This window comes from Eurytemora carolleeae, unplaced genomic scaffold (assembly GCF_000591075.1).
Source record: "Eurytemora carolleeae unplaced genomic scaffold, Eaff_2.0 scaffold545, whole genome shotgun sequence".
Classification (NCBI taxonomy): domain Eukaryota; kingdom Metazoa; phylum Arthropoda; class Copepoda; order Calanoida; family Temoridae; genus Eurytemora; species Eurytemora carolleeae.
The window spans coordinates 103,329-119,630 of NW_019396435.1; the positions used below are offsets into that span (position 1 = coordinate 103,329).

The 16,302-nt window shown below is 34.8% G+C and overlaps 1 protein-coding gene across 1 annotated transcript; it reads right to left on the reverse strand.

Annotated features, from left to right (window-relative positions):
* Window positions 1-949: 949 nt before the first annotated feature.
* LOC111703285 (lysine-specific demethylase 6A) lies at window positions 950-15,111 on the reverse strand. The gene is made up of 11 exons (XM_023475178.1): window positions 14,690-15,111; window positions 11,287-11,391; window positions 9,935-10,678; window positions 5,051-5,170; window positions 4,630-4,734; window positions 4,156-4,263; window positions 3,857-4,048; window positions 3,352-3,558; window positions 2,998-3,198; window positions 2,789-2,894; window positions 950-2,584 (listed from the first exon to the last, which is right to left on the reverse strand). Exons 2-11 carry the CDS (start codon window positions 11,389-11,391, stop codon window positions 2,463-2,465), a joined length of 2,010 nt encoding a protein of 669 aa, XP_023330946.1. The 5' UTR covers window positions 14,690-15,111; the 3' UTR covers window positions 950-2,462.
* Between the last annotated feature and the right edge of the window lie 1,191 nt (window positions 15,112-16,302).

The window sequence follows — 16,302 nt, forward strand, 5'->3', positions numbered from 1 at the left end:
ACAGTACAGATACTCTTAAGATTAAACGAAAAAAAATCTTTCTTTTCTCTCGACTTATTGTGAAACTAATTCCTATTTCTTAGTTTAATAGTTTTATAAAAATATTAGTTAGATAAAGATTGAATTCTTTAGTTCTGTCTGTGTGTTCAGTTCGACTGGTGGGTGTAGAGTCAATGCCCTCGAGTTTTTGCAGAGTTTCTTACAATTCCTCAATCTAGCTTCTTAACCGACTATTCACCCTCCTGCCTTCATACCTGCCCTTACACTCTACTACACTCACTACTATACACTTGAACACAATATTATACAAGATAACCAAGAATTTAGCTTGAAATAATGGTAAGAAATGACGTAATTTAATTAGTAATGTTACATCGTCTATCCGCAACATTCCTTCTACTGAACTTCTGACCTAATAACTTTCCGACCTATGACCGCTGTTTATTTAGCATTATTTGGTAATCGGGCTAGATTTAGACAATTTCTGGACCCAGCGCTGCTGCCACATAACCACGTCCTCGTAGGTCAAAGCTTAATATAGCGGATGTGCGTAGGTCGACTGATATACTACCGATCTAGTTAAAATAAAAGATAATCATTTTAATTTTTGAGCGTTGTAGACCGTTGTAGTTTGAAAATTTCCATCTAGGATGGTTTTCAAATAAATTATCAACACTTTTTTTACTTTTCAGCATTATCTATCTAAATTGACCTTATTATCAGATGAAATCTAGAATGTGGGACCTAGAGGACCTATTTATATTTACTAAGTAGTTTCCAAGTCTCTTATACAACTTTAATTAACGTCCAACAACCTCGTTTTATCATTACAAGCTAGTTAAATTAATATATTTAGGTTTATCTAGATAACACAATCTTTTATTTCTACATATTTTTACTCGTGACAAGATGATAAGGATCAAAAGTTAAATTGTAAAAAATCTGAAAATTCTGATGAAAACGATATTTATTAATAATTTATTATTTTTCCTACAAATTATTACTTCACTATGATATACAGTAAAAAGACCTAAATTTTTGAGATCGAACTTAACTGTTTTTTCTTGATTTACAGTGGACTACCGTGGAACAATTAGGAACGGAGAGGCAGTGTAAAAAGTTAAATGTTGTTTAAATTAAGCAAAAATATCAGTCTTTTATTTTGACTCATTGCGTCGTTTCTTTGATTAAATATGATAGGAAATGTGCCTCTACAATCACACTAGTTATTCAACTATTTTTGTTTTATCAAAATATGTTTAAATCAGCTGGCTGAAGTAATTTGGACCCAGAAACCCGAAAAAAATTTCGAACATTGAAATTCATTAAAAAAAATGATTAAAAATGGTTTGAAGGGTGATTAATGATTACAAATGAGAACTCTGTTTGATAATTAAAACATAAATGAAATCTGAAACTATACAATATACATATAATACACACCTAGGGAAGAAAAGTCTATTCTTCCTGCATATCTGAACATATGTACGGGTTCACATTTAACATGCAAGACCGTACGGGTTGAACAAGAAGGTTTATACAAAAGTTGATAAATTCAACGGTATAAAAGTCCACAACAGCTGAACATAAATGGCAGTGAACTATTAGCTGAGGAGATTAAATTTAGTTAGAGTACAACTAGTCTGGCTTGCAGGAGTATACTCAGCAGAACTAGGTACTAGAGGTAGGTACTTGTACAAGTAGTATACTTGTACCCTTGGTTGTACAGTATACCTCTGTACATGGCAGTGTTAGACAGTAATTATCTACATAGTGTTACAAGAGAAATTCAGAGAACATAAACTTGTGATTTCAAAGCTCCAGGATATATTTCCGCCAAGATCCTTACAGTTGGTAGACGTCAGGTACACTTTCATACTGTCAGCTTCAAGCAGCTGGGAACTCCGCGGTCCAATTCCAACAGCTGGGAATTATGCTGATAAGTTTCAACAGCTGTATAATAGGCGATAAGATTCTAATTGCGGCAATCTTAGTTTCAATTTCAATTAGTTTCAATTGCAGCAGTTTTCGATGTCAGCTTAAAACAGTTGCAGTCTTTGTTGTCAATCGTTAAATTTTGGTTTAAAAAGACGTAATCCCTGTTTTCCTTACAGTATTTCTATGAAGACGGAAGCTAGGAACTGAATTACTCCTGAATAACAGATCCAGAGCTGTACTGATAGAAGTTACAGCTGTCTAACTGTATTAACTAGACCGATCTGATATTTAAATGTACTGGTGCAAATGACGCTATACAGCTGCGTGTGTCCATGTTCTGACAAGAAACTAAGTCTGTGTACTTAGTCCAACAGCAAACTGGCTTTGCGGATCCGTACTCACAACAATTAAGCTATGTGCACTTGTTTTGACAGCAAACTTGCTGTGTGCACTTAGTTTCACATCAAACTTGCTGCTTTAACTTGGTCTGACAGCAATCTATCTGTATGTACTGTGTACCCGGATTAGCAGGTTGAATTATTGTTGACTAATGAGAGACTAAGAGGATTATCTCCGGTAGGAACAGTCCTATCTGCTAGAACAAAATTGTCGTAAACAGTCTTCAACTCTTCCAGTGTGTACTCCTCTGAAAAATTAGAAATATCAGACATTTGGTTTTATCTTTATAATTTTTTTTTAAATACACATTTTACAGAATATTTCATGTAATATTCCGGTGTAAGAATGAAAGATACAAAATAAAATATAGTAAGTTTGGATTCAACCCTTAATACCAATTACTTTATTTCTTATTGGATTACTTATTTAGGGTTTAAAAACTATTGGTTACCTAGACATATCCAGGAAGTTAAATCCTTGCTAACTTGTCTAGCACATCGTAGGCAGTGTACAACATGCTTCCTCTCATTCCCTTTCACGAAGAAGATGTTGAAAACCTAAATAAACAAACTTTATTACATTTTCTGGGATTGAGTCTCACGTAGTTAGATTTAGTTATTTGACTGAATTCTTGACACCCTATATTTATTCATGAATTACCTCCTCCTCGCAGATCATACAGTAGTTGACCGGCTCATTAGGTTTATGTCCATGGAACCGGATAGGCACTCCTTGCTCTATAGCGAACTGACGCATTAGCACGGTCTGGCGCAACGAGCGCATCATGGTGCGCTTCATGGAATGAAAGAGTTCAAAATCTGTAACTCGAATGTTTTGCGCCATTGTCCATGTGAGAAATACCTGAAATAATAAGTATATGAAGAAATATCAACAAATATATTGAAATATTTATTGTATCGTATATATAAGTTGTAGTTGTTAAATTCCGTGTTAGATATACAATATACAATTATACAATGAAATAAAATTTGATATAAAAAATCATGAACTCACCATTGCTACAATAGATTGATACCGTTGGCTCTTATTCCACTCGTATCTCTCTATAGCAGCTGTATACTGCCTGTATGTGAGTGGTCCTGTATTCCAGGCAACGTTGTTGCACCACCCTGAGGCTTGAACCCAATGAACACAACCCGTGTTGACCCAAACTACTTCTCCAGGTCGTTGCATAAACCGGTAGCAAGGTATACCAGCCTCCTGCAATTAAAATTATTATTAAAATTAATATCAAATTAACACAAAACTGAAATTCAAACAATCGGACAGAGCTCAGTTAAGGTTTAATTTTATTACACAACTTGCAATAATAAAATATGCAATGCTGGAAACTGCAAACTAAATCGTTTTTTAATTCTCAGCTTGTAAAACTAGAACAAAGTGGGAATCCCCCCTCCCCCTCTTTTTACTGCGTAAAAGCTACGCAAGATGTGAATTGTCAACTTCCCCCACCCCCTCTATCCCCAATTGCACAGCAAAATAAGAATGAAGATCTCACCTTTAAATCTTCCATTTTCGGCCACCAGCTACCGTGGAGATAGTCCACGTCACTCTTTTCACAGAGCTCCTGTATAGCTCCCCAGTAGGAGTCAGGAACTCCAAACCACTCTGAGTCTCCAGGTCCAATATTGATATTGACGGCAGCGAAGTTATTATTCTCCTGATGTCCAGGGGTTCGAGATCTTGGAACCTTAAAATACAAAATAAATAAATAAAAATATTTAAAGGGTTTGAAATAAAAAAGGAAATTTCTTAAATTTTTCTAGGGAAGCGGGGAAAATTTTAGTTAGCACATACCTTCATATATAGTTGTATGGTATTCATCCCTAATATCTGATGACCTATATGTGAGAGCATATTTCCGGCTGATACTACCCTTAACCAGCAGGGTAACTTCATCAGCTCCTAGAAGAAACATACTTTAACGGAGTTCGATCAAATTGTTTAGAGGAGTTTTGAGTCGATTTCTCCCTACGCTATTCAACGCGATTGGGAGAGGAGAAGAAGGGGGAAGGGGGGTGGGCCCGGGGGTACGAAACCGATCACTTTTCTCACTTCACAGTTTTATGTTTTAACTCAAAAATGTGACCTAGCTTGTCAATGATATGAAAATTTGTACGACAGCCTTGAACAAAAACAAAAAATAAAAAGATGGAACTTTTAAAAAGAATTAATTATAACTTTAGATGTCACAGAGTAACTAAAGAAAGAGCTTGTAAGGGTTCTAAGCGTATTTAAAAATAAGATGTTAGATGAGGAAATTATCCCAACCTGGATTTGAGGTTTCCATTTCTTCTCGTCAGATAGATCACAGTTGGTTCCAAACTTTATAGTTCTACGGATAGGAGTCCCATTCTCATCTGATTTCAGTTCAAGCTGGAACAAAATTATAACAATTAGCAAAAATTCGTACCCTTTGATACGACCCAAAGGTAAAAGACCAGAGAGGTTTCAGACCTTAGAAAATTGTATTAAATCTTTAGTTAGGATCAGTCATGTTAAGACATGTTCGAAGAATTGGGTTTAAATTAGCAGACGATTCTGACCCGTAAATTGAGCGGCGAGTTTGAATTTGACTGATATTTTTAATAAGACTTTCAAATAAGTAGTTCGGATACCCTTTAGGTTAGTTTCAAATATCTTCATTTATTAAAGGTTAAAAACTAAAATTATTATAATTCATATTTTCTACCTTGGGATTAAAGCTGAAGTCCTTCCCGAGCTTTTCTTTGGTTTCTTTGAATGAGGTAGTGAGGTATTCAGCATATTTAGCTATAGTTGTATGTGATCTACTAGAGGTACAGTACCAAACCTGAATAAAGATGAGGTTAAGGATCTGTAAATAAAACATCTCGGAGAGAGCAGACCCGTCAACGGAATATATGCATAATATATATGATATGTGTTAATATATTATTTATATATTATTAATATAGTTGTGTGTTGATCTAGTAGAGGTACAGTACCAAACCTGAATATATATAAATAAAAGGAAAAAGATAAGAATTTAATTTAACAATGAATAATTGAGAAAACACTGAGACATGATGTTCAGTTATACAAACAGTTTTAAACTCTAGACCAGTCTAGGTTTAATATTATAAAACAAGGAAACTCCTGAATCATAAACTGATCAAGTGAACCAAGAATCCAGGTTTAGATATAGCACATAAAGTAGAAGCAAGGATCAGGGTTTTAGGATTAGGACACAGGATATACAGAATATACAGGATATACAGAATATACAGAGCTGAAAACTTTAGAATGGTGGATATCAGAATTAATGCTTAATCCACTCTTTTTCTTAATCTCCAGATTAAATATTGCTTATAATCCTCATGAACTTAATCTCCAGATTAATTAACAGATCGGGATTAAGGATATCACATTCTAAAGTTTTCAGCTCAGGATATACAGGATATACAGGATATACAGGATATACAGAATATACAGAATATACAGGATATACAGAATATACAGGATATACAGGATATACAGGATATACAGGATATACAGGATATACAGAATATACAGGATATACAGAATATACAGGATATACAGGATATACAGGATATACAGGATATACAGGATATACAGGATATACAGAATATACAGGATTTACAGGATTTACAGGATATACAGGATATACAGAATATACAGGATATACAGGATATACAGGATATACAGAATATACAGGATATACAGGATAAACAGGATATACAGGATATACAGGATATACAGAATATACAGGATTTACAGGATATACAGGATATACAGGATATACAGAATACTCAAGGATCCAGGTTCAAGAAACACAAGAGAAACAATAACCAGGTTCAGGATATACAGGATATACAGGATATACAGAATACTCAAGGATCAGGGTTCAAGAAATACAAGAGAAACAATAACCCGGTTCAGATATTGAGGATACTCAAGGAACTGGGTCCAGGATACAGGTAAAATAAAAGGATCAGGGTTCATGTTAGGAATATACGAGAATAAATAATCCAGAATATACAAAATTAAAAAGAAATATAACTCAGGTTTCAGAACATTGAAAGAAGTAAGAACCAAGAATAGGTTCAGGTTTTAGACAAGGAATAAACAGCAAAACCAAGAACATTTCAATGCTAAAAATAATACTGGAGACTGTGACCACAATTAAGAAGTAGAAATATGCTTTCAAAACACATGGTATTGTATTGCAAAGGAAAATAAAATCTAAGTTTTATTTTTCTCTAAACATCAAATATTTTGGTACATTATTTTTGTTTTATCTATGTTCCCAAGATCTAAATATTTTAATAAAAAAAAACTTTAAATTATAAATATCCCAAAAGAAATCTTTTCTTTTAAAATAGTAGACTGAAAGAACTTTTCTCTTCAAGAATGATAAAGTTTTAATAAAGAATAAAGAAGGATTGGGATCAACGTCCTCCAGAGAAGTAGAGGCAGTCAGGACTCAGCTTTCTCAAATACGATTATATCAGGTTATTCTCACATTATACACACACAACTACTAGTCAGAAAGTTTATTTTTAAGGGAAAAGATAGAATAGATAAAACTAGGAATAATTATAGTTTATTGATAAATGCAGGCTATGAAGGGGAATATAAACTAGATAAAGGAATAAAGGAATGGTTGATCAATCAAACCAAGGTTTGGACTGAAAACTGACTTTAAGGACAAAGGAAAGATTGAGAAATTAAGGTTAAGAAATGAGAATAATAAAACTGAGGATGAAGAAACAGGCTGAGGTATGAAGACTCAGATGAGAAAAAAGGTGGGTTGAGAAAAAAGGTGGGTTGAGAAAAAAGGATGGGTTGAGAAATAAGGATAGGTTAAGAAAAAAGAATGGGTTAAGAAAAAAGAATGGGTTAAGAAAAAAGAATGGCTTGAAAAATAAAGATGGGTTGAGAAATAAGAATGGGTTAAGAAAAAAGATGGGTTGAGAAATAAGGAGAGGTTAAGAAAAAAGAATGGGTTAAGAAAACAGAATGGATTGAGAAATAAGGATGGGTTGAGAAATAAGGATGTGTTGAGAAATAAGGATGGGTCGAGAAATAAGAGTGGGTTGAGAAACAAGGGCTACGTTGAGGAATGAAGCCTTGGTAAAGGAATGAAGGGTATGTTGAGGAACGAAGCCAAGGTTGAGGAATAAAGGAAAGGTTGAGGAATGAAGACTAGGTTGAGGAAGGAAGGCTAGGTTAAGAAATAAAGAATAGGTTGAGAAATAAACACTAGTTTGAGAAATGAAGGCTAGGTTGAGGAATAAAGTCAAGGTTAAGTAATAAAGGCTAGGTTGAGAAATAAAGACTAGGTTGAGGAATGAAGGCTAGGTTGAGGAATAAAGGCTAGGTTAAGTACTAAAGGCTAGGTTGAGGAATAAAGACTAAGTTAAGGAATGAAGGCTAGGTTGAGGAATGAAAGCTAGGTTGAGGAATGAAAGCTAGGTAGAGGAATGAAGGCTAGGTTGAGGAATAAAGGCTAGGTTGAGGAACGAAGGCTATGTTGAGGAATGAAGCCTTGGTTGAGGAATGATGGCTAGGTAGAGGAATGAAGGCTAGGTTGAGGAATAAATGCAAGGTTGAGGAACGAAGGCTAGGTTAAGGAATGAAGCCTTGGTTGAGGAATGAAGGCTAGGTTGAGGAATAAAGGGTATGTTGAGGAACGAAGGCTAGGTTGAGGAAGGAAGGCTAGCTTGAGAAATAAACAATAGTTTATGAAATGAAGGCTAGGTTGAGGAAGGAAGGCTAGGTTGAGAAAAAAAACAATAGTTTCAGATATGAAGGCTAGGTTGAGGAGAAAAGACTAGGCTGAGGAAGGAACTAGGTGGAGAAATTAACACTAGTTTGAGAAATGAAGGCTAGGTTGAGGAATAAAGGCTCAGTTGAGGAATGAAGACTAGGTTGAGAAATGAAGGCTAGGTTGAGGAATGAAGGCTAGGTTGAGGAATGAAAGTTAGGTTGAGGAATGAAGGTTAGGTTGAGGAATGAAGGCTTGGTTGAGGAATGAAGGCTAGGTTGAGGAATGAAGGCTAGGCTGAGGAATGAAGACTTGGTTGAGGAATGAAGGCTAGGTTGAGGAATGAAGGCTTGGTTGAGGAATGAAGACTAGGTTGAGGAATGAAGGCAAGGTGAGGAATGAAGGCTTGGTTGAGGAATGAAGGCTAGGTTGAGGAATGAAGGCTAGGTTGTGAAATGAAGGCTAGGTTAGGTAATAAAGGCTAGGTTGAGGAATGAAGGCTTGGTTGAGTAATAAAGGCTAGGTTGAGAAATAAAGGTTGAAGAATGAATACTAAGTTGAGGAATGAAGGCTAGGTTGAGGAATGAAGGCTAGGTTGAGTTATAAACGCTAGGTTAAGGAATGAAGGGTAGGTTGAGGAATAAAGGCTAGGTTGAGGAATGAAAGCTAGGTTGAGGAATGAAGGCTAGGTTGAGGAATGAAGGCTAGATTGAGGAATGAAAGCTAGGTTGAGGAATGAAGGCTAGGTTGAGGAATGAAGGCTAGGTTGAGAAATGAAGGCTAGGTTAAGGAATGAAGGTTAGGTTGAGGAATGAAGGTTAGGTTGAGGAATGAAGGCTAGGTTGAGGACTGAAGACTAGGTTGAGGAATGAAGGCTAGGTTGAGGAATGAAGGCTAGGTTGAGGAATGAAGGCTAGGTTGAGGAATGAAGGCTAGATTGAGGAATAAAGGCTAAGTTGAGGAATGAAGGCTAGGTTGAGTTATAACGCTAGGTTAAGGAATGAAGGGTAGGTTGAGGAATTAAGGCTAGGTTGAGTAAAAAACGCTAGGTTGAGGATTGAAAGCTATGTTGAGGAATGAAGGCTAGGTTGAGGAATTAAGGCTAGGTTGAGGAATGAAGGTTAGGTTGAGGAATAAAGGTTAGGTTGAGGAATGAAGGTTAGGTTGAGGAATAAAGGTTAGATTGAGGAATAAAGGTTAGGTTGAGGAATAAAGGCTAGGTTGAGGAATGAAGGCTAGGTACAATTCAGAACTATGATGTGATAAGAAGTAAGGAAACGTGAGTAGTGTAAGAACTGGCCTGAATATAACGGAACAAAAACTAGCGCAAAAACATTAGTAAAAAGTGGCGGGGGGAATAAACTCTAAATAACAAGGTTCAGTAACATAAATGTAGGCCTAACATACCAGTATTTTTAAGGTTAAGCAAAAGCGTACTGAAGTGGGAAGAAAAAGAAATAAAGAATGTTATGCGTCATATCGAGTATAAAGAAACGTGCAGTACGCGATGAAAAAATTTGTCCAAATGAAATTGTATCTTTTGTGACGCATACAGTTGGAAGCAATTTAAACAGAACCCAGGAAAACTGGGTACTTCCTTTTAAATTCATATTACCAATATTGCAGACGTCAATTGAAAAGGTACATTAGAGCTAACAACTACTCAGAAACCATATTAAAAGCTAGTTAATGGGCTAGAATATTGTAGATAAAAAATGCGAGTTTCATCTTCCACAGGATGGTACGCACAATACAATGGATTTTTAGAGTAAATGGAATTACAGGACAGTCCTAATTATAATGTTTTTGTTTTTTTGTAAATGTTACCTCTTTCGTAAGAGATGGGTCCCAATTCTCATCACTGCTTTGCTCCATTTGTGTACGGATTTCTACCGGATGGTTTGGATGACACTCCACCAAGGATTTAGTTGTATACAGAGAAAGGTCCATGTCACACGCCTGAGGTAAACCTCGAATGACGGTTATGGGTCTCTGAAGACACCATTCCAGGAGCTGGGGGGAGAACGCCTCCTGTTTGTTCTTCACGTGAACACACGGCGTGTTCGGCAGAAGTTGTTCGGAACTCAACTTTGGAAGTTGATGTCGTCGTTTTGGTTGAGGACAGGGTTCTCCTTCGTCCAATACTGATGTAGATATTTCACCTGTCCCTGGTCCTACACGTTCACATTCACTAACTATTTCACTACCGGTCATTTTTATATTTAAAATGGGAGTTGGGTGGGGTTTCACATCATCTTCACTGTTTTCCACCTTCACTGAGCTGAGATTATTGAGCTTTACTTCACACATTTTGAGCTCAGGTTTGACCGGACTTGGGTCCAGAGAACCAGCTCTGCGAGAAAGACGAGGGGATCCTGAACCTGGTCGAGGAGGTCGAGGGTGCGAAAACTCCTCCAGGGGTAAGGTTTTATGTTGAGCTCGGCCGGGAGCGGTTCCGTACCGGGAAATGCGAATCTTGAGACTTGTTTCATCCTTGGATACTAGAACAGGAGCAGGGGGGGCAGGAGGAGCTAGAGAGGAAGACTTAAACCGTTTAAGGCTTGATTCATCCTGAACAAAAAGCTTTATAAAATTTTCTTATTTAGTACCGAAATCTTTAGTGATTGCAAAACTACGTGATGAGAAACAAAATAGATTTTTTTATTACTTTTAGAATCCGTACATTAATGTATGGTGCACACATGTTTAGTTTATTTTTTCGTATCTCATTCTCCATTTGTTGCAATTCTATTATTTCATTATACCTATAATAAACAGTTAAACTATAAAAAACGGATTAAGTTTGGATACACAACACATATCTTCTATGTGAATCAAGTGTCAAACATGATTGTCATAGAAGAAGTTTTAGTAATAATTGCAGAATTGTGTAACGAAAACATATTTATAAAAACATTTCCGTGGCAAAGATAAATATTTATTATTACGAAACAAAAAATAAGGTAAACAGGTTGTTTTCGTAAAACTCAGTTGCCTTTCATTTAAGGAGTGTCATAAACGATAAATAGTAACGGTCCTTTAAACCAATGGTATGCAAACTGCTAGTCTGTCAAAAAAATCCACGAGGTGCTTCCAAACAAACCCGCGGCCAAAGGTTATCATTACACGTTGACAGTTACTTTAAATATATTTAAAAAATAATCGGTCAAACTTGTCACCTGGTCAGCTGGGTGTGTTCTCCTGTCCCTACCAGATATATCTGTCTGAACACTCATTTTAATCTTGTAATTTCTCTCCCTACCAGTACTCAATCCAGCAGACATCTGAAATATTTAGTAAATTGGTGTTTTTTACCAAAACATTTGGATTTTGTAAATGGTCTTCAGTCTAATATAAGATAAAAGGTGACAGATATAACCCCCCCCCCCCCATTCAGGATCTATAATAAGGAATAATAGTATTGTTTAATAACTATTGCGATAAAACTTTTATGGAAAACTTAAAAGAAAACCCTTCATGTCATTAGAAAGTTGTCCCTTTTTTATCTTGATGAGAAATTTTTTGGAATAATCGTAGCAAAACACAAATATAAATAAATATAAAATAGATAGAATAGTTTGTACTTGATCCAAAGTTTGAACAAGTTTATTGAAACAAATATCCCGCATTCCGTGGTAAAACTTCCCGGATTTTATTACAAAACCGCAAAAGTACAAGATTCTGAACGATTCAACCTTTATGATTTAATTTTTTAATTTTTTAATTTTTTTATCAAAATATTTGTTTCTTATTGTTTCTGATTTCGGAGCAAAACGTCAGAACATTAAAGTGTAAAAAATGAAGATCCCTCTTTCTTTTGTTTTGATTTGTAAACATGATCAAGAGCTTGAATTCATGATCGATAAGTGATTACTTTTACAACCGTATCAGGGCTTAAAGCTCACATTTTTACGACCGGGGTTGTTAAAATTAATTTATATGCATATTTGCATTAGAATTAAGATTAAAATCTCTTTCATTTCTCTTAATCTTCCCCAACAGTTCCCTCATATATTTCGTTTAGGAAGATAAAATACGAAATCGATTGAATATTTCTCTAAAAATACTGATCCACGGAGTGAAAAAAGGGGGGGGGGTCCTGGCTGTGTCAACCAAAAATATATTCAAAAATAAAACCAATAATAATCCGGACTATGGTTTAGAACAGATAACTTGTGTTTCAGGTTTTCAGGTTTCAGATGAAGACTGAGGTTTAGAGAGATTATAATGTATTGAAATCTCCAAATTTAAGGAGTACAATCTAACCCTTGTATTGTCCAAGAGTTCACTCTGTAGTGTGTATTTATATATATATATATAAATATATATAGCACAGGGGATTAATTTCACCCTTGGAAAGGTTTAAACAACCCTGTGGAAATAGGACGCTATGTTAGCGTGTTCCCCCTCCCCCCCCCCGCTTCCGCGTGCTTATCCCGACCTTAAACCTAGTATAGAAATGTGTAGCGGGGTTGGAATTTCGTAGCTTAATATCAACTCAAGAATTTGCACCACAGCGAACACACTAGCTCAAGGTTTAAGAGAAAGAAGAAACATCCCATCTCTTGCTCTTAGCCTTCCAATACTCACACGCTGAGCGAGTTTGTTACGCATTTATTCTGTCCAAAACAAATATACGCAACTTGATCAAATATAATTATTTTTATGAAACTTTAGTGTACTTTATCATTATTACTCACTTCATCGTGAATTTCATAATGAACGTGCTAACCATCGTGCTATAATGTTATATTAGCTGTACATTATAGCACTTGTGCTATCAAATTTGATTTTCTCTAAAAACAATAGGATATTTCCAAAATATTTTTTTCAATTGAAATGAAAAAAAATTGAAATCACCTTTATTTTGACTTCGGCTTTGTTTCAAATCTTATTTGATCTAGAAACAGCCATTGAAATAACACTACGACGTACTATATAGTTTTGACAGAAATTATATAACACTGCGAACTAAAATAACAGTGTTATAAATAGTTATTATTTCAGAGCTTTCTAATATAAAATTTCTTAAATATTTTTTAGAACGAATTTTTAAGGTAATAATTAAAGATCGTTAATAGTTGATTTAAAAAAACTTTAAGGTATTACAAAAAAAAACATTAAATATTTTTAATTTCAGTGAGTAATTGACAGTGAAAACATTATTTGTAAATAATGAAAAAACTAAGAAATAAACAGATTCAGATTTTAAACATATTGCATTCCTTTTAAAATAAACATTCAAAGCTTTGCAACATTAAATTCTATTTTAAAATGTGTTAAGCAAAAATTTGATGTAATTAAAAATTATCAGTAAACTTGAGCATGGATAAAGTAGAGTAAAACATGCACTGTACAAATATTTTTTAGATAAAACATTTATTTTTAAGCTTCCTCTTTAATTTCCTCCAAAATTTTATAGATTTTCCTCAAAAGCTCAGTGATTTCCTCAAATTAAAGTGTATATATATCATGATTTTTGTAAGAGAGGCAAAATTAAATATTTTAGGAAATTATTAACCCCTGTTTATACTATAGAACAAATCATCAAGGACATTGTTTAGTCATTGTATAAAACTTTAATGCATATGTGTGTGTGACACAAATTCTGCAATTCTGAAAATGGAAATTTCAAACTAACATCTGAGTGAAAATTTTTGGCAATAGCCCTGAAAATTTTGTAGAATTCCATTAAATCAGAATTTTAGGAGAAATATTCATGAAAAACGGTTTGAATGAATAAATTGATGGATTAGCACTATCAATAAAATGTTCTAAGGTTCGTGAGTTTATAAAGATAACGAGAATTTCGTAATTATTTAAATTTTCTTTAACAATGGTGAACTTTTTATGGCAATTGAAACTAAAATAGCTGTTTACGAAATATCATGATCGGACTAATAAACAAATCTACAGGGACGTTATAACGTTTCTTTGAAAGCTTAAAAGTGCAATTTTGTGTTCTCGGAACGTTTTAATTCAAATTTGCATAAATTTCAAGAATTCCAAGCTGTAAGGTAAACTTTTATGACAATATTCTAGGGAACAGGAACAGTTTCAGAACTGAACTATCACAAAAATTTGGGCTCAGATGCGTATACAGGAGGAGCTATAGGAGCTCAGCCCCCCTAAATATAAAATAGANCTTCATGTCCATGATTCATTAAGAGGAATAATATTAACAAATTTTATAAAGCTCTTCCGAGAGGAGGTGGGGATAAAAAGTTTAAAGATCAAGATTATTAAGAATTAAATTTTAGAAAGCAAGAAATTTGTTCCCCCCATACACACAGCCCTTCTAAAAGTAATCTTTAAAGGAAGCGTAACAATGTCTATTAAAGATACGGCTTGTCTAGAAAACAATTATTTTTATGTAAATTTAATATATATCTAGAGGGGTGGGGGAATATTAGAGAGGGAACGGGAGGGGGTGGGGGAATTAATACTTTCGACAGTAATTATCAAACTAAAGTTCCTCCCTGAATACTATTACAGTATATTATGCAAGTTGAATTCTCCAGGGTTTAGTAAGTTATGATAAGATGAGCAGGTGATGTGGTCGAGGGGGGGGGGTTGTCTCACCTGGTTCGGAGGGTTCAGCTTTAATCTGATACATTTAACCTTCTCCAACGATAGTTCCAGTAATCACTAGATATCCTTCCTTCTTCTCTGATAGGAAATTCAAGCTGGAAGAAACCAGTGGTTTCGTATCTGTATTCTGTTTTCACGCAACTAGCACTGTGAACGGTTAGTACAGGATATCCAACCCAGATATGTATATTTTGTATCTCTCACTAGTTTTGTATCACTGGATAAACAAACTGTAACCACACTTCACAAAATTATTGTAAATTAAAAAATTTAAAAGAAATAACTGAAACTGAATAATTGTTCAAATTAAAGTTTAGGGGGCAGTGACATTGTTTTGTTTTTACGGCAGTGTGAGCGTCTATGTGCTTAGCTGAAAGGAGCCCGGCCTACACTGTGTGACTGTTGTAACTTGTGCGTGCTGTGTAGAGCAGACCGGGACGGGTCTTTACGGACTGGACCGCTCTGCCCAGGTGGCCTGGGGACAGGGAAACTAGAAACAACCTCCCCCTCCCTTCTCTATCTTTATCCAACCCTCCACCTCCCCTTGCCTTCCTCTTCCTTTATTTTTCTTCTTAAAAATATTTTTTATTATAATTTTACCCTAATATTAATATTTAATTAAAGTTAACAATTTTTTATTGTTTATTTTCAATAATTTGAGTAGAGTATATTGACAGGGCGGGTCGGGTCGGATTCTCGTAAGCTACAACTTCTCCCGTAGCCTCGTTCTAACCTAAACTCTCTCTCTTTCTCTCTTTCTATCTTTTCCTTCCTTGTAAAGCACCAAAATTTTACAGAGTTCTATCAGTTGAATATATTTTATATGATCGTATTGGGAGTTAGAATTAATGATTGATAATTGCGGGGAGACTGTATTTCATTTCTATTTCTTATAGTTTCGAACCTATAACATGAACTTCAAACACAACGCTCTCAAACTGACCTACCTAGATCTAGTCCTAAACCTAATCTAATGAATCCTAAATTATAGACTACTCTTGGCTCTCTCATAGATTTGGTTCAGATATTCCATGCAACAGCTGCTGTACGATCGCTGCATATATTTTACAATTACATTATAAAAACGTAATAATTTTATATTTATTTTTTCTCCTTAATAATTTAAATACTCTTTTAATATACTTAAATATTTTATCAGTAAAAATCAATTGGGATGAGGTAGATTCATATTCTATTTATTCTGTTAGAATCTTTACAAAGGAACTGAGTTTTTGTCACAAACTCAAAGTGTCTAATCCCTATATCTTTACAATCTTATGATGTAAACCTAGTGATATTTCAATCTTAGATTATTTGGTCTAACAGAATTCGTATTTTGATTTTTGAAATATCAAAGTGCTACGACATTGGGTAGCAAAGATATAGAGATTAGAAAAGTAGAGTTTGTGACAAAAACTCAGTTCCTTTGCTTTAGTTTTATGGCACGCATATAATCAATGGATCTAATTGGTATAGTTTCAAAGATCCGGCAAAATCATGAATGAGAACACCAAACATAACAATCAGAGGCGTATACAGGGGGGGCTCCCCCTAGATCAGTAAAATCTATGGTTTTCGGGGAGTTTTCAGGCCCTAATTGGTGC

Bases quoted from the DNA above. Each gene is read 5' to 3' on its own strand.
- LOC111703285 (XM_023475178.1), bottom strand. From the start codon at position 11,391: ATGTCTGCTGGATTGAGTACTGGTAGGGAGAGAAATTACAAGATTAAA. The intron at 4,735-5,050 runs GTAGAAAATATG...ATTTTGTTCCAG, and splicing joins ACTTCAGCTTTAATCCCAAG to CTTGAACTGAAATCAGATGA. The intron at 2,895-2,997 runs GTAATTCATGAA...TTGTTTATTTAG, and splicing joins GTATGATCTGCGAGGAGGAG to GTTTTCAACATCTTCTTCGT.